The sequence below is a fragment of the Pan paniscus genome, chromosome 19, assembly GCF_029289425.2.
Source record: "Pan paniscus chromosome 19, NHGRI_mPanPan1-v2.0_pri, whole genome shotgun sequence".
NCBI classification, from domain to species: Eukaryota; Metazoa; Chordata; class Mammalia; order Primates; family Hominidae; genus Pan; species Pan paniscus.
In genome coordinates this window covers 77,590,764-77,617,945 of record NC_073268.2, presented here as the reverse complement: position 1 = coordinate 77,617,945, position 27,182 = coordinate 77,590,764, and the positions used below count along the sequence as shown (strand labels likewise).

The 27,182-nt window shown below is 60.9% G+C and overlaps 4 protein-coding genes across 11 annotated transcripts in view; 1 reads left to right on the top strand and 3 right to left on the bottom strand.

Annotated features, from left to right (window-relative positions):
* Positions 1-5,830: 5,830 nt before the first annotated feature.
* Positions 5,831-9,428, bottom strand: LINC02875 (long intergenic non-protein coding RNA 2875). Its single transcript, XM_003814469.4, has one exon. It carries the CDS (start codon positions 7,138-7,140, stop codon positions 6,385-6,387), a length of 756 nt encoding a protein of 251 aa, XP_003814517.3. The 5' UTR covers positions 7,141-9,428; the 3' UTR covers positions 5,831-6,384.
* A 238-nt stretch (positions 9,429-9,666) lies between these two features.
* Positions 9,667-18,969, bottom strand: TBX2 (T-box transcription factor 2). Its single transcript, XM_034942637.4, has 7 exons — positions 18,573-18,969; positions 17,159-17,426; positions 15,916-16,062; positions 14,627-14,703; positions 14,355-14,518; positions 13,290-13,924; positions 9,667-11,079 (listed from the first exon to the last, which is right to left on the bottom strand). The coding sequence occupies exons 1-7, from the start codon at positions 18,965-18,967 to the stop codon at positions 10,627-10,629; spliced, it is 2,139 nt and encodes a 712-aa protein (XP_034798528.2). The 5' UTR covers positions 18,968-18,969; the 3' UTR covers positions 9,667-10,626.
* Positions 18,970-22,039: 3,070 nt separating this feature from the next.
* Positions 22,040-25,671, top strand: LOC134729432 (collagen alpha-1(II) chain-like). Its single transcript, XM_063598617.1, has 3 exons — positions 22,040-22,310; positions 22,376-23,119; positions 25,379-25,671. Exons 1-3 carry the CDS (start codon positions 22,040-22,042, stop codon positions 25,450-25,452), a joined length of 1,089 nt encoding a protein of 362 aa, XP_063454687.1. The 3' UTR covers positions 25,453-25,671.
* Positions 25,672-26,320: 649 nt separating this feature from the next.
* BCAS3 (BCAS3 microtubule associated cell migration factor) overlaps positions 26,321-27,182 on the bottom strand; it is a 717,859-nt gene continuing 716,997 nt past the window's right edge. For all 8 annotated transcript variants that reach the window (XM_063599306.1, XM_063599304.1, XM_063599309.1 and 5 more), the window contains one exon: positions 26,321-27,175. In XM_063599306.1, coding sequence (XP_063455376.1) covers positions 27,139-27,175 — 37 coding nt within the window. In that variant the 3' untranslated portion in view covers positions 26,321-27,138. The remainder of the gene's footprint in view (positions 27,176-27,182) is intronic.

Sequence of the window (27,182 nt, the reverse complement as noted above, 5' to 3'; positions counted from 1 at the left end):
CAGGCACTTTGACAAACAGTTTGGTGGCTCCTCAAAAAGTTAGCATTAGCTGCTTTGGATGCTGGTGGGGAAAAATGTTAGAGTTATTATTTGATCCAGCAATTCCACTCCTAGACATACCCAAGAGAAATGAAAACATATGTTCACACAAAGACTTGTACATCAGTGTTCATAGCAGCATTATTCATAATAGTCAAATGTGGAAACAACCCAAATGCCCATCAACCGATGGTGAATAAATAAAACATGGTATCACCAGGTAATGGAATATGATTCAGCTGTACAAAGAATGAAAGTATCAATATGTGCTATGACATGGGTAAGCCTTGAAAACATTAGGCTAAGTGGAAGAAGCCAGTCACAAAAAAAAAACACAGAGTATATGATTCCATTGATATAAAATGTCCAGAATGGGCAAATCCACAGAGACAGAGAGTGGATTGGTGGTTGTCAAGGGCGGGGGAGTGACAGTGGTGATTGTTGCGCAATCTTGTAAATATAGTAAAAAACCAGTGAATTGTACCCTTTGATAGTACATTTTATGCAAATAATTTTTTTTTGAGACAGAGTTTCACTCTAGTTGCCCAGGCTGGAGTGCAATGGTGCAATCTCGGCTCACTGCAACCTCCACCTCCTGGCTTAAAGTGATTCTCCTGCCTCAGCCTCCCGAGTAGCTGGGATTACATGCACATACCACCATGCCCGACTAATTTTTGTATTTTTAGTAGAGACAGGGTTTCATCATATTGGTCAGGCTGGTCTCGAATTCCTGACCTCAGGTGATCCTCCTGCCTCGGCCTCCCAAAGTGCTGGGATTACAGGCATGAGCCACCGTGCCCGGCCTCAATTTTTAAAAAGAAAGAAAAAATGGCAAGGAGTCCAGAGCATGTGAGAGAAAGAGGGAGGATGCGCAGCACATGACACTACAGCCATTGCTCAACACATACTTGTTGTCGTGATGTGAAGGCAAGAAGAGTTAACCCCTTCTTAACCTCTCTCTTTCCACCCTGGGGCAGAGACCTCTGGCTCCCAAAGGGGTGAGAGTCAGGGAGGGCAGCTCCCTCTGGGCGCGGCAGATTCCGGTGTCTGAACAGATGGGGACTGTCATACAAATCCCTCCTATGTCAGGGGAAAGATCAACGAGGCATGGGAGAAGGGGACACCTGAACCAACGTGACCAAGACCAAGACTGGTGACTTAGAAGGAACAACCCCAACCTCCATGTTCCCTTTCCCTGGGCCAAACCTTCCCTTTTCCCCACAGATAGAACCTGTCCTGGGTTCTCTGAACCTCAGTTTTCCTGCCTGTGAATGGGGGAGAAGGGAAATTATCCCTCAGCCTTGACCCAGACCCTGACGGAGGAAGAAGAGGCAGGGCCCTTGTGTGATGGGCATGGGGGGGTGGGGTGGGGACAACTGCGCCTCTGCAATGGTGCCCCTGGGACCCAGGCCAGATGGGTCCCCCACTCTGGCTCAGATGGAAGCTGCAAGCACAGCACCTGGAAAGGCAGTGCATTAAGTCAGATGGGCCCCTCTCTCCCAGCAAGGTCCCCAGGGAGGGAGCCCTGGAACAGGTAAGTTTCTATCGGTGAGACAAAAGCATGAGGAAGTCTTGGAACACAGGTGCTGTCCAGGTTAGCTGTCCTATGTGAGGGATCAGACGACAGAACACTATCCATTCCCCCCACTCTGGGTGGCGATCAGGGCAGCCACATTTCCTCCTGCCCTTTGCAGAATGAGTAGACGAGTCTATTTTAGAGATGAGGAAAGTGGAGGCCCAACGAGCCAAATCCCCAGAACCAAAGGTGCAGCTGGGATTTGAACCCAGGCCCCTCTGGCTGCACAGTCGGTGTTCTCATTCATTTGCCTCAATGTTATTCTCTGGCAGCAGGACCTAGCTAGAAATGAGAGTGGAGGCACAGAGCGCGGGCCCAGTGCCCGGGAGGCGGCAGTCAGGCAGGCTGGGAGACCCTGGCTGGCGGCAGGAGGGCGAGGGGCTCCAGGCCTGAACCCAAGCCCGGGACTCCTGGTTTGAACGACTCCAGATCCCCACCTAGTGGTAGGAGGGAGCCACTGCCCGCACAGCGCAGGCAGTCCACAGATGACAGTAATCCGGCCGGGTCACCAGCAACCGTCCTGCGGCAAGAAACGCCCCTCCCCTGGCCGCGCTTCCCTGGGAGAGGGAGGAGGTGTCACCAGCGCGCGTGCGCACGGAGGCTCATTGGCCTCAGGATTTCGTCGCCCTTCATCTGAAGACACCCAGCACGCAGGCCTGTCGAGCACCCCTCTAGTCTCAACCCCCCAGGTTTAGGGCACATGCAGGCAGGGTCTCCTCGGCCCGCGCCTGGCCTCCAGGAGGGGAAGGGGGCAGGCCCAACCCTGGCCGCCGCGCTGGGCTGAGGGGAATGTCCCTACTCGCAGAGCGCCCCCAGGCCCCATCCTCAGCCGCCCTTACGGTCCCCCAAAGGGACGGGAACCATCACTCACTGGTCCAGGCTCCTGGCCGGCCCCACTATGAAACACCATGAGCAGGTGCTGGTATCCCCACTTTGCAGCGGTGATGGAGGAGTAACTTGCCCAAGTCCATACATTCGTTGACTACCAACACGAAACAAGGCGTGCGTGGGCACCCAACTCAGGAGGAAGAAGGCAGAGGAGCTCCCTGGAGAAGGAGCTAGTGGGCTGAGTTTTTCGGAGGAAGGCAGGAAGAGCACTCCAAGCCCAGGAAAAAGCATGTGCATATGCAGAGGCCAAGATAAGGCCAGCAAGATTAGCCTAGAGGTGGGCAGTGGGGATGGAGTCCTGGGGAGGGGGGCGAGTAGGCAGGACTCACACAGGCCCCAGTGCCAGGCTAAGGAGGCTGGGCTTGACCCCAAGAGCAAGGGAAGGCTTTGGGAGGCTTTAACCAGGGCAGTGACTTCATCTCAGCTGCATTTCAGGAAGGCTGTCTGTGCCACAAGAAAGATTGTGGGGGAAAACATGCTAGGAGCTTCCCCAAGGGACTCAGATAGAGAGGTCTGCCCTGGCCTTGGGGAACAAGGTTGTTGCTCCAGAGTCCAGAAGTTTCCAGACCCTTAGAGAGCAGAGAATCACTGGCACAGCTGGAGAGCAGGGTTTGAGGGCTGGGAGTGTCTGTGGATGGCCTGTAACTTTCTCCTGCAGAGGCAAGTCCTCAGGCAAGACACACACACTCCCTGGGCCTCAGTTCCCCAGGAGACAGAGGAGGCCTGGATGGGGAGACCGGAAGCCCTCTGGAGCTCTCCACAGGGGACTCAAGTGTACTTGGAGGAGGGGCCTCTGGCCCAGGACTTGGGGGTGGGGGGCTATCCTGGAGGGACCAGGTGCACTTCATTCACTCATCCAGCAAGGGCTTTCGGCACTCCTGCCATGTGTTATGCACATACACATGCACCTACCACACACAGACACACACGAACACACAAAGACATGCCCATGTGAAGATGCTTGGTGGGGTAGTTTCCTTGGGAAACCAGGCCAGTTGCCAGCTCCCCAGCCTCTCTGAGGCTCTGCGGCTCCTCTCTGCCCCCAGTTTGCTGGGGCTAAGCCTTTTCGCACCCCACCCCATGCACTGCTGTGTCTTCTCTTGGGAAGGGATATATTCCTTGAATGTCTCTATCTTCTACCAGATCATTGGCTCCCTCAATGGGGGTGCTGGTGTCTGTTTCACTCATTGCTGGGTCTCCTGGCCCAGTGTAGGGGTATGTGTGTGGCGATGGCAAGGTGACCTATTGGGTAACTTGCTCAGACCTGAGGGGTCTCCCAGAACTCAGGATGCCAATAGTCAAACCAGAACTGTCATGGGCAAACGGGGACAGTTATGGGCAGGCAAAGCATGGAAGTGTTGGACAGCCCCCCAAGAAGGAAATAAATAAGACCCAAAGTGGGAGCTGGATGAAGGAACTGACCAGCCAGTCCAGGGCTAAATGTAAACCAGTCCCAGGACAGCCTGCCACAGGGCTGAGCCAAATGCCAGGGGGACTTTGTAGCCCAGGCGTGTGGAGCAGGAACGCCAAGCTCCAGGAAAGGACACAGGCCTGGGGTCGGCCAGAGCCTGGTGTGGCCCTGTGACCTGCTTCTTTGACGCTGTATGACCTTGGGCCATTTTGTCCTCTGTAAAATGGAGATAATCATACCAGCCACCCAGTGCTGAGAATTCAATCAAATGTCTGCATGTATATTAAGCACACAGTGGCTGTTCCACAGCTGCTCGTGTCGGGCTGAGGAGCAGGCACCATGGAGCCAGAGGACATCCTGCTTGTTCTCTTTGGGAGAGAAATAAATAATATTGAGAGCAAACATGAGCCACGCCCTGAGCTAAGCACAGGACGCACCCCCCTCTCGGGTAATCCTCTCAACGCCCCTGTTAGGGTTTTACACTGAGAAGCCCCTGCCCAACCAGGGGTCCTTGCAGGCCCAGCTGGGCTGACTGGAGCCATGAGGCCACCCTCCCCCCGGCCTGCTGGACTTGGGCTCTGAGCCAGGCTGCTTCTCCCACGGACACACCTCCTGGCCAGGACATCCGGGCACTCCTTCCCCTGCCCCGTTTGCCCTTTTCCTGCTGCAAGCCTGACTCTCACCCATCATCACTTCATCAGCGAAAGTTTCCAAGGGCCAGGCCCAAGGGATTGTGAAAGAGCTCCATCCTTTATTTACTGGATGGCCTTGGGCACCTCACTTCATTTCTCTGAACCCCAATGTCATGTCTGTGAAACGAGGACTCATAGTCTCCACCCGGCCAGTGAGGGTCGGGGAGAGGCCACATGTGAAAGCGCATTGACTGCCATGAAGGCTTCCTCGCAAGTAAGAAATTAGCCTGGGGGACCCCCTTAAACATGGGTGCCTGAATGGCCTTCATTGGTATCGCTTTCTCTCTTTGGGGTCTCTCTTTGGAGAGAAGTCACACACAGTCAACAAATTGTAGTGCTGGGCTCCAAAGTCACCCCCGCCCCGCCCCGCCCCGCCCCGCCCGCAACCCCACTAGTCTGCATCTCTCCAAAAGCAGCTTGCTCGAGGTAGAAGGCCAAGCTGTGACTGACGATCGCACCCCACAGGGAATGGAGGCAGCCGGGACCTAGAATGTAATTTCCTAATTGGGAATTCATCCAGGCCACCAACCCAGTCCCCCACCCCAAGAATCTTGGCCAAGGTCCTCAAGGTCTGTGACTCCACCTATCCCTCTGGCTCAGGTTCCTCAAGCATTAAATGGGAACATGGCTTTTCTCTGAAGCAGTTGAGGCTGGGGGCGGGACGGGGGGGAAACTGGACCCAGGTCAACTGGCCATTCGCAGATCAACTTGATTTTAGTCCAAACTACTTATTTTGCAGATGAGGCTTCTGCAGCCCAGAGAATAAAGTCACATTTTCAAAGAGCACTCACAGCTCTAGAGGCAGAGTTTGACCTTGTACCTATCTATCTCCTGTCCAGTTTTCCTACCAAGCAGCTGCTTCAGCCATAGATGAGCATGTAGATAATTATTAAATCACCAAAGATTTGGTCCTATTCTCTGCTACACTGTACTTTGAAAGAGAAAAGAGCTGAGAGCCTAGTGCAGGGACGACATCTGGCCTGGGTCCCATCACCCAGCCGGTGACTGTATCGCAGTGGAAATGACCCTCGACTGGTGTTAACTGGGCTGCTTTCTAGCCGTGTGCCCTTAGGAAACGTGTGTAGGGTTAATCTCTGAGGGTGCCAGAGCTCATCTGGGGACATAAAAGGTCAGCTGGAAACAGGCTTCTAAGCCCCACCCCCTCCAACTCTGGCATTCCCCAGCCAACGGGTCTTACATCCCCAGCCTCCCATTGAGACTTGACCCAGAGCATTGGTGGCTTTTAATCCAAGGGCGAGATTCTCAGGCTGACCCCTGGGCCCTCCCCAGTCCCCACCACCTCCCGCTGGAATAACGCAGCCCAAAGCCTCCCCTATGGAGGCAGGAACTTAGGTGAGCAGCTCCACAGGGCACATCCTGCCCTCGACCCTGAAGACCCCGCCCTGAAGAGCCGGGTGAGGGTGGTGAGGAGGGCGGGTCGGAGCCGAGGGGGCCCTCTCCGCTGGAGGAGCGCTGGATCCCCGCCGATCCTTCCCCTATCCCGCCCGTAAGTCCTCACCGTCGAGTGGGCCCCGCGCTCCTAGGGCCGTGCGCCCCGCGCGCTGCGGATGCCAGCCACAGCCCCCCTTCGGAGGGGCCCAGGAGGCCGGAGTCCGGCGGCTCACTTCCCGCAGAGAGAACGCGAGGGCCCAGCCCCGCGGGCGCGCAGAAGAGGACAAGCTGGGGTCTGCAGCAGCCTGGAAGGTCGCCGAGCTGGCGCTGCCGGGCGGTTGTGGCAGCAGGGGAGAAGGCCCCACCCCGAGCCTCAAGCCCTCCGCTCAGTGTGTCCGCAGCCCCGGAGTCCCTCGGTCCCTCGGCGGCCTGTGCCGGGCTCCGGACCCGGCTCTGCCTGTGTCGGTGGCTGTGCCTCCGTGCCCCGCTTGCCGGGGTCCGCAGTCTATCTCCGGCTCTCGCCCGAGGCGGGCTGTGAGGCCGCGGCCCGGGCCCTGGCCTGCAGCGCCATCTCGTGGACCTGTGGGGAGTTGCCGAGGCCCGAGGCCTGGGCGGGCTCTGGGTTCGCTCCCACTCGTGCTCCCGGCGGGGAGCTGCGGGAGCTGCCAAGAGGACTCGCTGGGAAACCAGGCGCGGCCATCAGCTCTGGAAATCAGTGCTTCCGGAGTGGGTTCGGGGTCCCCGGCCCCATCCAATAGGAGGAACGGATATGCGCCACCGGAGAGCCCAAAAGGAAGTCCAAGTGCAAAACCGCCCCGGGCGTACTCGGACACATTCAGCGCCGGGCGACCAGCCTCCACCCCGAAGGCGCTCCCGGGAGGGTGCCCAGGAGACCCGGAGCTCAGGCTTCCTCCCAAGAGGGCGGGGGCTCCCTCCGCTGCCGCCCTGTCCTGCGAGCAGGGAGCGCTCGGCCTCCTGCGGGATCCCGCCTGACCGCCGGTGCTCCGCACCTCGGGGCCAAGGACAGCGAAGGAGGGGGAGGAAGCGGGACTGGATTTTGGGTCCTTCCCAGAGCGGAGGAAGGCAGGCTCGGGGTATAAATCCAGGGCTCGTAGAGGCTGTCCCTCAAGGGGCCGTCCCATAACCGGGAAATAGGGGGTCCTGGCCTCAAGCCGGGGCGCTTGAGCGTGAGAGTCCCGGGGAGAGCGAGGCTGAGCGCGCCCCTCCCGCCCCAGGAGCACCCCGCGCGGGAGTTCGCGGTCAGCTGGGGAGGCGGGCCCGGGAGCTGCGGCCTTCGGGAGGGCAGGGCCAGGCCATACCGGTGGCTCCGGTTCTCCACAGCAGCGGCGGGGGAGTGGAGGAGGAAGGGCTTGAGGGCTCGGAAGATTCCGATTAACCCGAGAGGAAATGAGGTCCCCCGGGCCTTGGGATCCGGGCGGCTTAGCCGCTAGGGGTCTCTCGGAGCCCCTGCACTCCCACCCTCCATCTCCGAGTTCCTCCGGGAATCGCACGCGCCACCCCACACCGACACGCACAATTCCCTCTTAGACCTCACACGCCCCACACGCGAGAGCCCGAGGCGACAGGCTAGGCCGCCAGCAGGTATCGCCATCGTCCCAGCACAGGCCCTCCTGCCACGCGTGGGCCGGCGGCTCTGCCGTCCAAGGACCCCGGGCCAGGCCCTGAAGGGTTAAGGAGGCCTTGCGGCACCGGAGCGGCGGGTACGCGGGGCGCCTAGGCTAATTGGCGACCCCGGGGACAATGAGGGCTGGGAGGCCGGGGAGGAGGGTGGCTTAATTGGACATGGGAGTGGCCTAGCCTTTGTCTGGGACAAGGCCCAGCCGCCGGCCGCGGGTTCCCGCAGTCGCACTCAGGCTACCAGCTGGGGCCCCGCGGAGCGCCGGGTGGGCGACTCGGAGGGGACATGTGCGGCGGGAGGTGGCGGCGAAAGTGGTGTGGGGGATCTCGAGGCCCTGGAGTCCCACCCCACCCCACCCGGGTTGCTGCAGCAACGACGCGGCCTAAAAACGGCCGCGACTAGGCCGCCCCGCCCGGCCTTCGCAGGCACCCGCCTCCCCCGCGCCCATGCCCGCACCCGCACCCCTCCCGCGACCCTAGGTCGGTGCTGCCCCCTGGTGTCTGCAGCCCTGTACGTAGGCCGCCGCGGGCGCGCAGCCGACTCTCGTCTCCCTCCTAATGTCCTGCTGAAAGTGAGAAGCCGCGGGACGCAAACGCGCCGCTCCTCTAGGAGTATGAGAGGCGTTTCAGCCCAAAGCGACCTCCAGCAAACGCGCTGCCCACGGGCTTCTATTTAGGCTGGAAAACGGGCTTCTCTGTCCCCGTCGGGTTCCCGGACCTGCCCGCAGGTCTGAGGCAGGGAAGCCAGAACCCACCCTCTGGAGTTGGGATACGTTCTACTGCAACCTCCCACTCGTGCACTGGCTGAGTCCCCTCCCTGCTCCAGCCGCATTCGGCGTGGCCTGGGGGCAGCACCATCCTGAAGAGGCGGGCCTGGTTCTCTCTCTCTCGCTCCTTGCAAATGTATCGGCCCACAAAGGCGTCCTGGGCGTCTGGGGGCCCAACTGTCCATTCCACCTTCACCATCACCGTTCCTCCATCTCAACGTCCCTGGTGTTTTGGAAGCCAGCACCCTCCCCAAGCCCCACCCTGTGCAGTGCCCAAGGTGGGCAGCCTGTTGGGGCAGGGCGTTCAGGGTCCCCAAGGCTTAAAGAGGAGAGAACTGGGAAGGAGGTGGCGTGCTCGGTGACCGACCAGACCCAGGGCTAAAGGAGTGCCCGCCCAGCTCCCACCCCTTCCCCACACCCACTGCTAGAAGTGGGGGCTGGAGACACCTGCTAGCTGGGCAAGGAGGGGGAGCTCACCGGCGCGGGGTGGGAGGCAGCTGTCCTTGCAGGAGTGGGTCTCGGAGAAGGACCAGCCTAATGGAGACTGACACAGCTGGACCCCGGAGAGACCCCAGCCAAGCCCATTATTATACAGGGGAAACTGAGGCAGGAATGGAAATAGCCCACTGACCCCACTCTCCACTCTCCCAAGAGGGATTTAGATAGATGAGTTAAAGTAAGACCTTTTAGTCCAGATTTTGCCACTCTAGCCAACAGCCCTGACGCGGAGGAAATGTTTGTCTTTGAGGTTCAGGAGGCAGAGAGAGGGGAAAGAATTCTAGGCTCAGCGATATTTAGCGGGGAGTACGGGGGTGGGACACAGCCAAACCCCTCCTCAGAAGGGAGAGGTTGGACAAGGAACACCCATCCTCCCAGCCCACCCACCCAGAAGCATTGAAAGGAGATGGGTTTCCAGTGTGGTTTCCCGGAAAGGGAGTCAGAAGCCAGGAGTCCAGGCCGCTCGGCTGCTCTCCTCCCGGCCCGAGTGGGTGCCCAGGCCCGTTGCGCGGAGCTGCGGGAGCGGCCGGCAGGGGGAGTCCAGCCCCGGCCTGGGACGCACCCCGCGTCCCGCGCCGGCGCCGCCCGGCCTCGCGGCTCCGCCAGCGCCCCAGCCGCCCTGCCGCCGTGCCGCCCTGCCGTCCCCGGGGTGCAGCTGCCGCCGGGCGAGGGGCGCGCAGCCTTTTGTCCCCGCCTCTCGTCCCTCCTTGCGCGCGTGCAGCGCCCCAGCCCCGCGCGACCCACAGAGCGCACAGCGCCGTTCACTTCGCTTTCTAGCGTTTTATTGTTTTCTCGCGTTTTTGTCGTTTCGTTCTCGCTCCGGAGCGAAAAGTGAAAACCTGAGGTGGAGCCCGCGGGCCGGGCGAGCCAAACCCGGGCGGAGGGGCCGAGGGGCCGAGGGGTCGAGGGGCCGGCGGGGTGGTGGCTCCTCCAGGGCTCTGGGCCTTCTCCCGCAGCCAAGGGCCCCCCCAGCCCTGTACAATATAGATGCTCACGTAAAATGAAAAAAACTTTAAATGTATGAGTTAATCTCTAAATATATGTACACAGCAATGTACACCTTTGAATAAATTAATACCAATTTGCATATTCTGGGAACCTTAAAGCTTATTTACACAAATTACCATTTATTTCATAAATATCTTTTTTTTTTTTCCCCTGGGGACTCAAGGCAGAAGTGCCACTCCCTCCGTTGACCACGACTGGGAGGGGTGCCTGTCTCTTCAGGGAAGAGGTGGGGAGACTAACAGGTTCCCTCCCAGCTCAGGTCTACACTGACTTCAGTCGTAACTGGTTCCAGCATCCCTCAACCCAGTTTTATCACGCGGTCTAGGCCCAAGGTCCAGGGCTCTGGGACTCCCTCTGATGCTCCCACCCCTGGCCCCTGCACCTTCTGGCTTCTGCAGGGACCGCTGGGCCCGGGATGAGGCCTCTCCCACCTCTCTGGAAGACCAGAGACACCTTCGGATGCCACCTTGACGCTGGAGCGGATCTGGACCTAGCCCAGCAGCTCCCAAGTGACTGTGTTTCCAGCAGCCTGATCCTTGTTGAGGCCCAGGGAAGTGTCCCAGGCCCCGACTTGCCAGACGAGGCTCTATTCCGGCTGCTGCAGCCCACTTTTCTCCTTTATTTAAATAAATACTCATTCTGTGCTGTACACGTCCCAAGCAGCAGGGGCAGGCAGCCCAGGTGGCCTGCGTGGCAGGGGAGCAGCTGGGCAGCCCCTCACTTGGGCGACTCCCGGCCTGGGGAGAGGGCTCGCTGGCTCTCCAGCCCACTCACCAGTCTCTGGATGCTCTGCAGTTCATTGGCCGCCTCCTTGGCCGAACCACTGGGCGACAGGGCACCGCGGGATGGGGCCCCTACTTTGCGGAGAGCCAGCTCGGGCAGGGGGCTAGGCTCCCGGCTGTTTCCGCCAGCGGCCTTGGAGCCCTCGGAGGCCAGCCCGGTGGTGAGGAGGCTAGTGCTAGGCGGGATGGTGACCGGGATCTGATAGGGGCTGAAACGCAGTCGGGGCCGGGCACTGCCCAGGAAGGGGCTCCGGGAGAGGGAGCCGGCGGCTGCGGCGGCGGCAGCTGCAGCACTAGTGGCGGGCAAAGCCGAGGCGGCTGCGGCTGCTGCTGCCATGTAGGTGTAGGGGTAGGGGAAGAGGCCTCCGAAAGTGGGCATTGGAATTCCCTGGAAGAAACAGAACAAGACAAGGGTTAGATATCTTGCCTGAAGTCTTTCTGAAATTGGGCTGGGTGCTATCCCCTGGACACCGTGCCCTTCTGTTTTAGGGATGTAAAACCACAATTTGCATAACTATAACCACAGGCAGCACAGGTAAGCATGAGCCAGTGTGCCTGTGGCCAAACCCAGTTAGAAGGGTGAGATCGCTTCAGGCTACCATGCAAAGGCCTGCCATCAAGTTCTGTGCTGGGCATTACAGCAGAGGTAATGGAAAGGACATTCCAGGTGACTGCACTAGCATGGGTGAAGGCCTTGAGGGAGAAAATGGGGCAGGCATAGGGCCAGGTGGCAAACAGGCAGCTTTGGGTGTCTTGGAGGTTCTGCTCATTGAGAACAGTGTCCTCGCCACCCCTCCTATCTGCAGGCTCTGAAGGGCAGAGGGCACACATGCTGGGGAAGGCACTTTGCAAAGTCTCCTTCTGCCTGCTCATGGTTCTCCTGCCTGGGCCAGGAGGAGGACACGGGTGCCAACCAGTTCATAAACTGGCCTGAAAGTTCTACAGGGAATGCCTGGCAGCACCTCACTGGCAGCTGAGGAAGGAATGCAGTCTTTGCCTGTGAAGGGCACAGCAGCCAGGAACTCCTGGACAAGCACCTTCCTGAGTTCATGAGGTCTGGCTGGTGCACGGCCTGACCTTTGAGATAATGGCTTACTCCCCAGAGCCAGTGGGTATGGGGAGGAGGGCAGGGGGCTGATGATTGCACTGGGTTCCCAGGGAGCCTCAGGTCTGGCTCTAGCAGGAAGAAGAAAAGAGGCAGCTTCATCAGGCCTGAGAAAATACCCCCTCCTGAGACAGTCAGGTCCTACTGGGCATTTCAGACCTGGCATCCCAGGTTGGGAGGAAGGAGGGAGGCTTCAGTTCTCTTGGGATTTGGCTCTACCTGATGTCTGGGATGGGCTGCACTGGCCTGGGAATGTAACCACCAGCAGCCCTACCAACGGATGCCTCCCAGGTGCTGGTATTCTCACCCGGGTCATGCACCTGTTGGCCAGGCTGTGTCTAGAAGCCCTGACTTCCTCATGACCTCTGTGATGCTGGTGATCATTACCAGTTTGTCTGGGGAGGAGGCATTCATATACACAAATAATCAGGGGTGCAGATTAACCCTCTGGGCCCTGAACTTTCTCCAGAGGCTTCCCTTCCAGCCCAGAGCCCCAATGAGTGATGGTGATACCTCAAACACTCCACACACCCTAACACTGAGCTGTGTGTAAAACTCATTTCAGAATCGCCTGCCTCCCAACCCCCCCCATCCACCAACCCAACTTTTAAAATATTTGCTTCTGAAGCAAAGGAGCTTTCTCAGACCTGAACTGCTATTTTCCTTCCCTTGAGATAAGATCTCAGAGGTTCAATTTGCCAGAAACCTCAGAGGGAAGAAAATGAATGAAGAGATTCCAAATCTTTCCACAGGGAATATTCCACCCAAGCAACCAAAGAGGCCACTGTCCCCATCGGATCTCCTTACTGTGCCCCAGCCACATTTTCATCAACACTCCCCTGGGAGCTTGGAATTTCAATGGGGCCTGAAGAGCTGAGTTCTCATCCCTGACATGTGGCTGGGGGTGCTGGGAACTCAAGGTAGGGGAAAGACCAGCCTTGTCCTTCACCAGGACAGAGGACTTCGTAGAAGGCCTGGGAGGGGCCAGAGACCTCTGGGAGGGCTGGTGGTCAACTGTCCAGAAAATAATGCAAATGTTCCTTCTCCCTTTGTCTGTCTGGCCACCTTAGCCTTTCAGAATGGACAGGGAGCCAAGGGTCTTTGTTCTCAAGAAAAATGTCCTGAGGCCAGGAGAGAAGACTTCACAAGCCAGGGGTGACCCTGGTCTGTGAGGGTGAGAAGAGTCTCGATGGGCACCGCACTCCTCGCTGGGGCTATAGGGAAGGAAGCAGGCCCAGAGAGGGTCAGGGACTTGCCAAAGGTCACACGGGAGTCAGAAGCGGCGCCCTGGCCAGCCCCTGGACTTACAACACAGTCCTCGTCTCTCAGAACCCAGGTGTCCTAAAGGGCATCCCGGGGCCTCCCCTGGATGGAGTTCTTGCCTGCCAGAGGATCCCAGCGACCCTGGCACCCCTCGGGCCCTCCGCTGGCCTCGCCGCCAGCTCCCTGGGCCTTCTCCCTCGCTGGCGCTGCCGCGGGGTCACAGGCCTTACCTGAGATGCCAGCATGTGCTGGGAGAGGTGGAACGGGAAGGGCGCGGCGGTGCTTGCTGCGCTGGCCGCGGGACCCAGCCCGCCTGCGTCCAGCCCCGCGGCGGTCCCAGGCCCGCCACCTCCGCCGTTGCCGCCGCCTGCCACCGAGGCCAGTAGGTGACCCATGCCCATGGCGGAGAAGGCGCCAGGGCCCATGGTGAACTGTCCAGGGTGCAGGAAGAGCGGCTGGCCGGCTCCCAGCGGCCCAAAGAACTGCTGCCCGTGCAAGTGGCTGGAAAAGGCCAGGCCGGGCAGGTGTCCGGCGCCCAGGGGGGACGCACTGTCTGTCTGCACCACCAGCGGCGCCAGGCCCTGCTCCTTGCCCTCGGCCGCCTCCTTGCGCCCCTCGTCCTTCCTCCGAGCTTCGGCGCGCTCCTTCTCCAGGCTCCTCAGGCCGAACGGGCCGTCCCCGCCGCTCTCGGCCGGCTCCTTGCCCCTCTCGGGACTACGCCGCTCCCGGGCGCGCTCGGGTTCGGTCAAGCGAGTGGGGCTGGCGCTGTCTGGAGCCGGGCTGCGGCCTAGCGGCGCCCCCGCACGCTCCTCGCTCAACCGCTCAGGCTCCGGGTCGCTGTCCGCGGCGCACGACTTCTCCTCAGCTGCGGGGAGAGGGCGCGCGGATTACAGGGGCCTGGGCGGAGGCCGACGAGCAGGATCAGGGACACTCGGGAAGGGCTGCTCTCGGGGAGGCCGAGTCGGAGGAGCTGCTGGAGTCGGGCAAAGGGCAGCTGCAGGTCACCTAATCCAAGACCCCAGATTTACAGTGGAAGGAACCCAGCCCTGGAGAGGAAACCCTACAGCTATAGAATTACACGGCGCCCAAGGGGCCAGGCTCGGAGTCCGGCCGGATCTTCTGGCTACCGGGGACCGCCCTCGTAGGAGAGTCCCGGGACGGAAACCCCATCCCAGACACTCGCTGACGTTTCCTTCCTGGCCTTTCAGGTTAGCGGGTGGCTCAGGAAAAGACCAGCCCAGCGACCTGAGGACCCCCCCCCCACCTCCCTGTCCCTCCTCCGGTCCGACCCTCACCTCGGGCCCGGTGCAGGCGCAGGGGACTGGGCGCTGCGCCCGGGGAGGTGGGTGGTTCCCGCGCGGGGGGAGGGTCGCACGACGAGGCGTCTGACTCCGCGCCATCGCGCTCGGGTTTGCAGTGCTCCTCGTACAAGCGTAGAGACGGCAGCGTCAGCTGCTTCCTGGGGATGAGCGGAGGAACCAGGTCAGCGGGGAGCCCATCCCTCCATCCCTCCTGCTCGCTGCTCCCGCGGGCACCCGCCACAGGGCTGCTGTCCTCGGCCTCTCACCTTTTCTCCCGCCGGCCGTTTCCGGTGTCCCGGAAGCCCTTGGCAAACGGGTTGTTGTCGATCTTCAGCTGTGTGATCTGCGGGGACCAAGGGGGCGGCGCTAAGTCAGGCCGTGGCTCTTCCAGCGTGGTCGGTGGCACCCCGAGGTCAGCGGGTGCTGGCCGCAGAGGGAAGACCCGGGGAGCGTCCACTTGGTACCCACCCGCCTGGGATGGGACGCCCCGAGCTGAGGCCGGTGGGAGGGCCTCGCGGAAAGCGACGGGGTCTGTCCTCCAAAAGCTTCATTCGAGGAATTATCCCTAGACAGGCCTAGACAGCCCCACACAGGCCTAAAGCAGTGCCACAGTGTCGGAACCAGCCCAAGCATGCACACCCGCCCGCGGGCTTGCGCAAGTTAAACGACTCCGCACCCGAGCAGGCGCGAACAGAGACTGCAGTTCACACGCAAGGCTGCAGGTACACACAAAGCCAAATCACACTCACGGGCTCGCACACACGCAAGTGTGCACAGACAGAACAAACGCCTACGGAACCAAACGAATTCACATGCCTCCACAGGTATCCAACACACCCCAAACGGGGCACGCACAGCCCAGCGTACACCTTGGTTCACAAAGCCACAACGACCGGCACGGACACTCGTACCCTCTCTTTCACTCGACAGTGGCGCACAAGGGCACAGGCCTAGAGGGGTGATGCTCTGCCCCACTAGAACAAGGGTGGAGAAGCCGCAAGCAGAAAAAGCCCTTTGATTGGAAGGTAATTCTCTAAGCGCCTCCCAAGGGGTCTGGGGCCTAGACTGACCCAGAGCAGTAGCCAGGAGTGCTTTGGGGGGCTGTGTCACCTGTCCCACCCTCTGGCTCCCCCCGAGGGAGTGAAAACTGGGCCCCGGGTTCTGAGCATCGGTAGAGCCTGGGCAGATTGCCTCGGGCGCCCTCTCTTCATTTACATTCTCATTCCTGAGCCAAGAAATAAACGAATAAAATGTAAAAATGTCAGCGCGGGCCCGGAGTCTCAGCTAATTGTTAAGTAAACATCTCCATCCGAACGACGGCCCAGCTGTTCGCTCGCCCCAGGGGAGCCTGTGTGTGCGCGCGGTGGGATTGAGAGGGCGCCTTGAGGACTTCCGTGGGTGCTGCGCGTATGGATGCGAGGCTCGGTGCTCGGGGGCGGGCCGCAAGAGCGCGGATCCCGTGCAGGGGGCTTCGGGGGCGATGAACCGACGGTTGGGCCTGCACGTGTTGAGGGGAGTCAGTGCAGGGGCTTAGCCCACCGCCCGCCGCGCGCACCTTGTCATTCTGGTAGGCAGTGACGGCGATGAAGTCGGTCTCCGGGAACACGTAGGTGCGGAAGGTGCTGTAAGGCAGCTTCAGGATGTCGTTGGCTCGCACTATGTGGAAGCGCGGCTGGTACTTGTGCATGGAGTTTAGGATGGTCTGCGGGGAGGGTGGGGGTCAGCCGGCAGCCGCCAGCCCCGGCCCGAGCTTTTCTATTCTTTGGGTACCTGACCTCTTCCTCTCCACTTCTCTCTCTCTCTCTCTCTCTCTCTCTCTCTCGGTTCTTCCTCTTCCCCATTTTCTCCTGTCTCTGCTCTTTTCTCACCCTTATTTCTTTTTCTTCTACTTTTCCTCTCGCTTTTCTCTTTTCACAGCTTCTTTTTCTCTTGCCATTAAAAAAAATTTCCCAGTTGGAAACAGAAATGAGACAGAGCAAAAACAAAACAAAACAAAAAACAAAACAAAAAAACCAACCAAAAAACAACCCCTCCCCCCCAAAAAAACCCAAACAAAATAAAACAAAACAGAGCCCTACAATTCCACTCTTAACACTCTCTTCCTTTCTGGCACTGGTAAACCCCCTAACCCCACAAAGAGGAGATTCCAACCTTCGGGGGCTCGCCAACTGCCCTACCTCAGAATGGGCAGTTCCTTTTACCCTATGAAACACCACCCCCGTTCGCTGGGGCCTTGCTCAGGCATAAATGGAGAGAACCCCCAAACCCTCTCCTCCTAGTTGGGCATCTGCCTGTGGGAGGAGGGAAAGGTCTTAGGGAGGCTGGGGGAGTGGGTGGGGAGGGTGGTTTGACTTTTAAATCCCCTAGTCTTGGGGGAGGGCCAGGGACGCGGGTCTTGGCAGAAGGGTGATGGACAAGTTGAGGTCATGGGCAGGTCTTCCAAGCTCGGCACCTACAGGCCAAGAGCAGGGTGACCTCCGTGGCCCAGCACTGCAGACCCAGTCCTGGCAGCACCTGCCTCCCTATTGACCGTACAAGGGACCCTCCACGGCCTGAGGAACTGAGATTGTGAGCTGCCAGCCACTGACCCCACCATTTCCCAGGCTTGCAGAGGAGAGCCCTGGGGCCCAGGCCCAGGCCCAGCCCACGTAGGCCACAGGGCAGTGACCCGGGTAGGGGCACTCTGGGGGTTTGCCCAGCGCTTCCCCCTGGGAGATCCTGCCGCCCTGCTCTCCTGCTCAGCTGCAGTGCTGGGTCAACAAGCTCCTGCACCGTCCCCACCCTGCCCCAACACTCACGAAGCCGTGCTTGTCAGAGATGTTGTTGGTCAGCTTAAGCTTGTGGAAGGCCACAGGCTTAGCCATCCACTGCTCCCCCGTGGCTGGGCTGTCTGGGTGGATGTACATGCGTTTGGGCATCTCAGGGTCGGCCTTGCCCGCCACCATCCAGCGCGAGTTGTGGAACTTATAGCGGCAATCGTCAGCGGCTACAATGTCCATCAGCAGGATATACTTGGCCTTCTTGTCCAGGCCGCTGACTCGCACCTTGAAGGGGGGGAACATCCGCCTGGGAGGGAGGGAAGGGAGGAGATCCCATTGGAACCGGCTGTTCTAGGTTCCAGGACCCCACTCCTCCTTTATTTATCCCTCCTCGTTGCGCACACCGCTGCCGCCTGGCTGTTTCCCCTGTGGTCGGCTGCTCTGCCCTCTCATCACTGCCCGGACGACCCCACCTGTGGTTGTTGCTCCCAGGAGATCCCATTTCTGCCTGTCAGACCCTCTCTTAAACAGCCTCCTTTAGGCCTTGTGCTCAGATCTGGGGACCCTCTTTCTCCCTGATCTGAGATGAAAGCTGATGCCCAGGAGAGAAGTCTAGGCCCTCTAGAAATATTCTCGCTTCTCCTGAATCTCTCCGAAATTCGTTCAGGGGAAATACCCACTTGGGACGGAAGCTCCCAGAAATAAATTTGGAGGGTGTTTGTATTGGGAACTGGGCTACAGAGCCTGATAAGACATCCCGGCCGTGCAGTTCGGGGGAAGAGGGTGAACCCGAGGCCTGGATTCTCGGTGGCTGAGTCGAAGGGTGGAGGGGCCGGGGCTGTGGCTTTCTTCAGGCTTTAAGGCCTGGGGCGGCGGATGCGTCCAGGGCTCGGATGCCCGCGGTGGAGAAAGGGCTCCCAGCCCGGTGAGGCGGAGGGCTCGGCTGACCCGGGGCTCGCTGCCAGGAACCGAGCAACCAGCGTGGGGTTAGCTGGGCGCAGGTCCCACTAGGGGCTTCGGGGTCGGAGCAGAGTCTGAGAGAGGCTGAATTTCCCCCGAGCTCGGAGACGGACCCGGTCGCAGAAGAGCGAGAGCGCGGGGCGGAGGAGACCGCCAGGGCCAAGCCGCGGGGCCTCCTCTGCGCTGGGACTCAGAACGGTTGGGGCTATTCTTTAGCAGTATGTTTTCGTTTTATTTCATTCGGAGGATTTTAGCGTTTTCGTTTAAAAAAAAAATCGCTCCGGTGCCAAAAGAGAAAAGTCAACTTGGTTGTCCGTGGGAGCGAAGCGTGGCGTCAGGGCCAGAACCTGGAGCCTGGAGCCGGGAGCCGGGAGCCGGGAGTCCCCGGCTCTGCTCTGATCCGTGCAGTCCCCGGCTCTGCTCTGATCCGTGCAGTCCCGTGCCCCAGCCCGCCCGCCCGCCCGCGCGCCTTCCAGCCGGCCGGCAGCCCTACCTCCCGGACTTGGTGATGACCATCTCCGTGCCTAGCTTGTGGAACTGGTCCCACAGCTCCTTGGCCTCCAGCGTCACCTTGGGGTCGTCCTCCACCTCGTCCTCGGGCTCCAGGCTCTTGAGGGAGCGCAGATGCGCGGCGGGCGGGTGCGGGCCCAGTGCCGAGACGTGCAGCCCCGCCTCGGCCGCTGCTGCCGCCGCCGCCGCCGCGGCCGCCGCCCCCGCCAGGCCCGGGTCGGGCAGCGGCTTGGCCAGCGCGCCAGGCGGCAGCGCGAGTGCCGGGAAGAAGGAGGGCTGCGCCGCTGCCAGAAAGGCGGACATGGGGAAGTCGGCGGGCCGTTGCGCGTGGAACGGGTGGTAAGCCATGGCGCTGGCCGCCAGCGCCGGCTCTCTCATCGGGACATCCGGCCCAGGCGCCCGGGGGCCGGGGCCGGGGCCGGGGGCGCGCGGCTCGGACCCCCGGCCCGGGCGGCGGCGCGCGCGGTGGACGGACGACCCGGGTGGCGGGCGCAGCAGCTGCTCCTCCGGGCTTCCCGTCCGGCGCACCGCAAGGGGCACCCGGCTCTGTGCGCGGGGGCGGCGGGGGCTCTGCGCGGGGCCGGGCTGGGCCGGGCTGGGCTGGCCCGCTCCGGCGCCGGGGACCACGCGCGACTGGTTAGATCTTGTCGTGATCTCTGGAAAACTGTGACTATCTCACATGTCCTGCCCAGCTCGGATCCCCTGCGCTAACGAGCCAGGCCCCCCTTGATTGCTGATTTTACGCTTTTTGGACCAATTGTGGGTCTCCGGGGGCGGGGTTTTGACAGCTCAGGCCAAGCTCCGGCCGGGAGGGGGGGCCTGGGAGAAGGTGTCGGAAGCCTCAGCAGTAAGAAAACATGTCAACAGAATAAAATATTAACCAATGACGGGCCGCCGGGCCCCGAGACCCCTCCTCCTGCCCCGGCCCCCACCGCCCGCCCGCGCCTGCGGCTGCCTGCGCCGGACTGGAGAGCGCGGAGGGCCGACCTGACCCGCCGAAAGGGCCTGAGGCGAGGGGAGCCCGGGTCCCGGGGCCTTGGGGAAGGACCCGCAGCCGCACGCCGGCCCCAAGTGCAAAGCATTGACACGACCCCGAGCGGAGAGGGGGCGCCCTCCTTCTCCCGCGCCCAGAGGCCCGGCCGCTCTGGCCCGAGCCCCAGCCTGGCCTCCGACCCAGCTCCGGGTCGTGGCGCCGCCTGGGGGTCCCTGCGCCCCGGAAAGAGACAGCAGGCACTGGAAAGCGAGGCCGGTGGGCGGGCGAGTCGGGAGGCTCGGGCGGCCGAGGTCCGGGAGCGGATCCCAGGTGGCGGGAGCTGGTGAGTGGAGCCATGGCCGAGCCCTGCTGGGGCCGGCGCGGGCGGGAGCGGGACGCGGCCTTGCGCTGGGGAAACGCGGGGACCCCCTACCCGCGCCCGCCTTCACCGGAAGACTCGGAAGGAACCTGGAGTTCTCCGCAGGCCCGGGCCCCGCCCTGAGCTTTCCAGCGGCCGGGAGGAGCGGGTCCTCGGGGCCAGGAAGGTGAGCGCACCTTTCGCTGAGCACAGGGCGGCACCGCGCGGGCGGACCCCGGATTCTCCACCCGCGACCCAACGAATTTTCGCCCTATCCGGTACCGGAGACGAAAGTCTCCTTCTTCCGAAATACCGGCTTCCTCTCTTCGCCCTGCCAACCACTTTTTTAGTTTGTTCTCATCTCTCGGAAGCGCACGTCTCCTAAGTTAAGGAGTGCTGAGTAACGCGTGCGGGAGTTGGGGTGTCTGCGAGCACCTGTGATTGAAGCCCCCTCTTCTGTGATCAGTCTTCGTTTTCTGTCTTCCGGCAGCCTCAGTTTCCCCCCCCATGAAGTGATGGTGTGTGTGTGTGTGTGTGTGTGTGTGTGTGTGTGTGTGTGTGTGTCGGGCCCCGTGTGGTGCCCTCTGTGCGCAGCGAGAGCTATAACTCAAGGTGTGCACGGGGAGAGTGAAGCGACCACGCACCTGCTTCCAATCGGGCTCGGGCGCGAACACTCAGGCTGATTCCTGAAGGTCGTGTTCTGAAGGAAAAGACAGAGCATGCACTAGCCACGGGTGACATTCCCACCCGTACAACCGCGTGGTGGGCGCGTACATCCCACATCCAACATTGACCCATGCAGGCGCCCGCCCGCTGCGCACACCGGTCGCAGGGCACTTCGTTGTTGAACGTTGGGAGCAGCGTTTGAAGGCCGGATCTCTCCTGGCAGTGCGGATTCGGGACCGGGGAAAGCAGTATGGCCTCTGCGACCGTTATCCCTACTTTTCGGGACCGACCCCAGGGCCCTCACAACTCCTCATCACCGCATATGTGAGCGCCGCCCCCACAGGGTTTTCTCCACGACCTCGTTCTTGGCTAGGTCTCACCTCTCTGAGTACCTCCTCTCTGGCCAGAACGAATCTTTGACTCCGCGCTGCGCAGTCTACGCAGACGGGGCAGGATCCACTGCAGTTTTCCACAGGCAAATACCTGCTGGCTCCACCTTAGGCGAGATGTGGCCTCTCGGGGAGGGACCCGTTGTGGACACGTTTGCGCAACCGGTGAGGTGACCAGATAATAACCAGGGCAGCTTTCCTTAGCCGGGAACCCAGGTACCGGCCTAGGAATCCGTGAATACATTTGCAAAGTCGTGTGTGTGTGTGTGTGTGTGTGTGTAGACACATACTTTTGTCCTTGTAAGAGTATGTGTACATCTAAATGTGTGCGTTTTAGACGTTAGTCCATTTCATTAGTCCATCCATAGCTGGTCCAGGGGTCAGAGGCCTGAAGAGTTTGAAACACTCAGGCCTGGGTTATTTGACCGAGAAACCTGGCGGCGACAGTGCAGCGGCTGCATCTGGGGACGGCGACCCCACCTACAGTGGCACCGACCTTCCCTCTGACTTTCCGGGGCTCTGTCCGGGCCAGGATCCCACCACTCGCCCCGCCCCGCGGTCCCGCGATCACCCTGAGGTCCTGCTGCAGCCGCTCTGAAGAGTCTGTAGCGACCCCCAGCCAAACTCTCCAGCTAGGAATGCCCGAGGCTCATCGAAAGCTGGCGCTGGGGAGGCCTGGGAGGCCCTGGAGCGGCGCCGTGAGGCCTCCGCTGGGCCCCTCCCCCACCTAGGCCAGCCCCCTCCCCCTTCCCAGGAACCCGCGCCCCTGGCGGAGCCCCGGGGGCCGAGTGTGCGTGTTCCTTTAAGAGGCCCCGGGGGGCGCCTCGCGGGCCGCCCGGGGCTGGAGGGGGAGGGCGCGGGCGGGGGCGGCTGGCGCCAGGCGGCCGAGGCTCCACAACAAAGCTCCGGCCCCTGTCACTTCGCATCGGCCAGGTCCCGCAGACAGGCGGGGGACGCGCGCTCGGCCGCCCCTCCCTCTCGCAGGCGGTCTCCGGCCAGGGCGTCGGGCGGGCCTGGGCTGGTGGCGCGCGGTCTGTGCGCCCCGCGCTTCCCGCAACAGTGAAATGGGGCGGGAGCGGGGACGGCCTGGGCCGGGTGGGGCCACGGTCCTGAGCCTGGCGTGGCTGCCCTTCCGTCCTCCGGCCCCGTCACCTCTCGCAGGGTTAAGGGGCACTGCTGGGACCTTCCCCGGGTTGAGCCTCCAGGTGGCAGGGGGTCCCCGCCGCTTCCTCCTCTGTGTGCAGGGCCGGGGTTGCGTGACCCCGCGGGCAGTGGGCAGCAGGAAGCTCGGGCTGTGCGGCCGCGTGGCAGAGCGGACGACGGACTTGCGTCCGAGTGACGGGGCGCGGGCTGCAGACTGGCTTAAGCCCTCGGTGGCAGACGAATGTGCCCAGGCTAAGCTCAGGGGACGTGTGTGGTCCCGTGCTATGGGCCCGCTGTGAGGGTGCCGCCAGGCCGTCGATCACTGCCTGGACGTGAGGAGTGTGGTGGTGAAGGACACTCCCTGGACAGAGTCGCTTCCCATCACGGCTTCCCCGCCGGACCGCACCTCCCGGAGCCCTGGCGCCAGCCAGCCCGGTTTAGCGGCCGGGCCGGGCTCCCCCGCGGTCCCAGGTCTGGTTGGGGTGGGGGCCGCGGCCTCGGTGACCCCAGCCCGCAGCGGCCCGGCCCGTCCCGTCCACTTAAACAAATTGCCGCTGACAGGCGCGCAGTCTCTCTGGAGCCGCCGCCCTCCCGTCGCCTCCCTCCCGTCCCAATTATCCCGCGCAGGGTCGGGCCAACTGGCTGGGATGGGGCGGGGGACGCGGGGAGAGCGGGCGGCTCGACTCCCTCCTGGTCGCGGGGTGGCCCGGGGAAGCGTCTCCGCAGCCACGGCCTGTGTGGCCCCGTCCCTGGTCTTCCCGGCGGATGCGAGGGCAAGGCTCAGCCTGGCAGCTGTGGGCCCTGGAAGGGCGTCGTTCTGCACCTAAGGGCGAGATCACGCGGCCGAGAACCAAGGCCGCATCCCGGATGGACTTCGGGTGACTTTCCCGGAGTTCTGGGGAATCCCCTAACCCGGGGAGCTGCAGACGACTCACTGGCCTCGGGCCGCAGTTCCGCGGGTGGCCGCTGTACGCTTGAGACACCTGGTCCGCAGAAGTCAGGTGCGCGTCTGTGAACCTTCGTGCGTTGGATGTGCATGGAGGCGAGATCGTGGTTATGGATGTCTGGGATCACGGGAGCGTGAACGGGGCGATCGACTGAGTGACTTGAGAGACGGGGTAGAGCGCAGGAAGGACCCCTAGGACGGGCCCACCTGCGACGGGCGGCGGTGGGGGAGTGGGGGGCTTGCCGGCGCGTTCACAGGCTCTGGGTTCGCGTTCAGAAACGCTTTCGCAGGGAGCGGGTCGGGATTCCCCGGAGCAGCATGGTGACGGCGTGCCACAATCCGGGCTCCAGCTGTGCCGCCTCCGCCCTCCCCATCCCTGCTAAGGGGCACCTGGCCTGGCTGTCAACTTCCCCTCGAACCATGGGTTTGCCTTGTGGACCCGCAGCTTCCCCTCTGCCTGCTTCTGCTCTGTCGCGCCTTCGGAAGGGCATGCTGCTCTCTCCCCTCCACTCCCTCCTTTACACATGAGGACCCTGAATCCCAGAGGTGCAGTCATGTACCCAAGGCCACGTACCTGCTGGTGGCAGAGCTGGGATGGGACCCTGGGACCTTAAAGAGAGCAAGTCCAAACCCACTCCTAAGAAGCCGGTGCTGCTGAGCTGCCTACCCCTGCTCCTACAGCAAGGTGATCCTGAGATGCCAGGGCTGCCACCCTCCCCTGGGCTCTTGCTCTGAATTCGAGACATACAGGATGCACTGTCCCTTTGCCTCTAGAGCCTCCAGTTCTAGGTCTGCAGTGGGAGGGCTGCTTTCCAGCTACACAGGGGCAAGGGAGCAGCTGCAAATTCAGTCTCAGCCCAGGCAGGAAGCCTGATGGAGTCAGGATGGGGATCAGCGGGGTCAGCGTTCTGGATGGGATAGGGGCACAGGACAGGGAGGTCAGTTCGGATTTGGGTCCCTCTAAGGGAACTGGCCAGGGTGTGAAGCAGCCAGGTGCAGACAGGGATAGGCTCACTAGGCGTGTGACTTTGTGACCTTGGGCAAGGCCCTGCCCTTCTCTGGGGCTCAGGCTTGCTTGTCATCTGCAAAAAAATGAGGATCGAACAGAACTCTCAGGTACTTTCTAGTTTCATGAGTCCCTGAATTGTGAAAATAAAAAAATTACCACGGAGAAACCATATACACTTCCAGACTGGTGGCTGCCTAGCCTGGCTTCTGCTCCTTGACAGAGGGGCTGGCCCTGGTGTTTGAGCTTGTGGGCTTGAATTGGCCTCAGGCCCACTGTGCCTTTTCTCATCTTAGACAGTACTCTTGCTCCTTCAGTTGCCACGCTGGCTCCCACCGGCCTCTTTCCAGATCATGAAGATATTTTTCCTTCATGAAATTGAGAGGAAGTCCGTAGTAAATCTGCCCGTTGACCAGGTAGTGCCAAGAGAATCGGTAGGACACATGGATTCCTAAAGGTCCCCTGATCAGCCACAGTTTGATTCATGTTCTGATGCCCTCCCAGATGATGCCACCATTAGGTCTGCTGGGGCTGGGGGTGAGTCCCAGATTGCCCTGGATGTTATCTGTAGAGGATAGGAAGCGGCTGCTCTGGGGCCAGTGGCCAGTAAGGTCCCCAACCCTGGGGCCCAGCTCTCACTTCCAGCTGATTACAGGCTATGGCAGGCTCCATAACCTCCCCAATTAGCCGGAGGCCAGGCCCAAGGCCTTTCTGATAACCTGAGCTCCAGTGGCAGCCGCTGTGGGGCCAGCTTATCTGGTCTCTCTTATCCTCACCCTTCCCCCACATACTCAAAGAGTTGCCCTGACTTCAAGCAGATGAATAACCAGATTGTCCTGCAAGCTCAGCCGGCAAGTCCAGCCCTACACCCACCACTTTCCCTGCCTGGGGGAGGCCACAGCTGTTTTGCCCCTGCTGGAGGGGAAGGGCCGGGCCAGGGAGGACTCCTGACTCTGTAAGCTGCCAGCCAGTTCCCTGAATGGTTGAGAGAGCCCCTGGCAGCAAGGTCTCTGCCACATCCACATGTCCTGGGGTGGTTTCAGAGGGGCTCATGCTTCCTAGGGCAGCTGAACCCATCCCCAGGAAGACAGGCCATGGGCAGCATGCACAGGTAGCCTGGTAGCACTCTCCTCCTTGTCCCTTTTTGATTGAAACATGGCTGTAGCTGGGGGTAGGGGCAGTGCCAGGCCCATCAATAATTCAGCAAGATGGGGAAAAGCTGCAGCTCCTCCAGCACCCCCTGCTGCTGGGGCCAGGCTAGTGTTCGCAAGCATGCCTCAGTCTGGCATGTGACTTCTCGCCCTGCAGGTGCCCTGGCAGGAGGGACTGGCTTACGCCACCCTGTGCAGGATCATCTTCTCAGCTTACAGAGCCTAGTGTGATTCAACAACCCTCCATCTCTGCCCCCAACATGCCCAACTGATCTGGTGGAGGGAACTGAAGATGAAGGCCTCTCAGGCACCATGGATGGGATGGGTGTGTGTGAAGGGGGCAGGGTCCCCAGGAGCTGCCCCAGGTCTGGCTGGACAGTTGCACGGGAAGTCCTGTTTGTGAACTCAACGTTTCCATGGCTTTTCCATTAAACTTTACCCCAAATCACACCTGGCTCTGTGGGTTTCCTTCCATTCTCCAAGGCCTCCCTGGGGTCTCTGGGAAGTGTGGGCCAGGGAAGGGGGCAAAGGACTAGCATTCATCTCCTTCCTGCTCAATGCACCATTTTTTCTCCCTGTTCCTGTCTCTGTTGCCACTTACTTTAGGTCCGGAAGTGGTGGTGGTGGGGCGGGGGGACAAAATCAGGAACTTGTCATCTGAAGGTTCCAGCCAGGTTTCATGAGATACCCACCTTCACCTGACCACCCTTCCATCTTCTGAGTTTAAAAAGAGGCAATTACAACAAGGTGCCCCCCCAGATGAGGCTTTGCCAGACTCTCCCCTTGACAGCAACCCACCAGCACATGGCAAGCCCTGATCCCCAGGGAGGAGGGTCCAACCCTGTGGCACCCCAAGAACTCGTTGCCTCTGGTAACAGGCAAGATGCTTAGGGAATGGGCTTAAATCAAGATGCTTGGAGAATGGGCTTAAATCAGGCCCCATCCAAATTCCAGGACAAAAGTTCTTCCCATTCCAATCCTCCACTGACTCCTTCTGCCCCCAAGTTGCACATGAAAGGGGGTGTTGGGATCCTGGGCACTCAGGCCATAGGACTCTGCTCAGCATTTGGAGAGGACCCTGACCCCAGCAACTCAGGGATGGACACCAACTGCAGCGTGATTTATTGGACAAGACGTGCACTTTTCAACAGGGCCTCAGTAACCACGGTTTCCTTCACTGATCAGTACAGGACCAGGGTAAAGGGGCTTAAAGATAAGAAAGACAAACTCTTCCCATGAACAGATGGGGAAAGAAAGGAGGAAGAAGAGGCATGTCCTCCCTTCCTCCTTCCCTAGTACTCTGGGCCTCCGTTCACCCCGTGCTGGAGTGGGGCTGACCAAGGGAAGCTGGGGGCAGTGTGTGTCACAGCCAGACATGAGCTGAGGCTGTGACTGTCCACTCAGGGTCAAAATGGCCAGGTGGACCATCAACTCTGTCCCCACTCAGGCCCCTAGATCTGGTCACTGTTCCAGGCTCCCCCGACCCGCCCCACCGTGGGTATGGTTAAAAAATACAAAAGCGGATCCAATGCAGGATGTCATATGCAAACATACACAGGGACCGAGCTTCTGCAGTCTCTCCTGGCCACAGCCTCCACCGACAGGTGTGGCAGAGGGCAAGTGCGCTGAGGTGCTTGGAGAAGGGTCTCTTCCCCGTCCAGGTAGGACGGGCGGCTGCTGTCACTAAGCTTGGGGAAGGTGGTTGATGAAGGAAGAGCAGAGACTGAAGGGTAGGACCAGAGCGGGGCTTCTCCCCTCCTCCAGCAGGGGAGGGGGCTGGCCAGTCAGAAGCGGGTTGCTGGTACCTACGGGAAGCCAGTCGGGAAGAGGCTGAGGGGCTGGCTCTCATTGGTGGGCAGCGGAGATCGGTAGCCATCAAAGTTTCTTGGTATGCTGCCACTGGTGGAGCCTGAGCTGTTACTCAGAGTCTCGATGCTTCCCTCTCGCTGAAGTTCTGCAAG

What these genes read in the sequence shown, in the direction of transcription:
- LINC02875 (XM_003814469.4), bottom strand. Translation starts at nt 7,140, where the DNA reads ATGGGACGGCCCCTTGAGGGACAGCCTCTACGAGCCCTGGATTTATAC.
- TBX2 (XM_034942637.4), bottom strand. Translation starts at nt 18,967, where the DNA reads ATGAGAGAGCCGGCGCTGGCGGCCAGCGCCATGGCTTACCACCCGTTC. An exon ending in GTCATCACCAAGTCCGGGAG is followed by an intron (nt 17,427 to 18,572) that starts GTAGGGCTGCCG and finishes CCTCCCTCCCAG; the next exon opens with GCGGATGTTCCCCCCCTTCA. An exon ending in AGCACATGCTGGCATCTCAG is followed by an intron (nt 11,080 to 13,289) that starts GTAAGGCCTGTG and finishes TGTTTCTTCCAG; the next exon opens with GGAATTCCAATGCCCACTTT.
- LOC134729432 (XM_063598617.1), top strand. Translation starts at nt 22,040, where the DNA reads ATGGGGCGGGAGCGGGGACGGCCTGGGCCGGGTGGGGCCACGGTCCTG. An exon ending in GACGACGGACTTGCGTCCGA is followed by an intron (nt 22,311 to 22,375) that starts GTGACGGGGCGC and finishes GCCCAGGCTAAG; the next exon opens with CTCAGGGGACGTGTGTGGTC. An exon ending in ACCTGGTCCGCAGAAGTCAG is followed by an intron (nt 23,120 to 25,378) that starts GTGCGCGTCTGT and finishes CTCGCCCTGCAG; the next exon opens with GTGCCCTGGCAGGAGGGACT.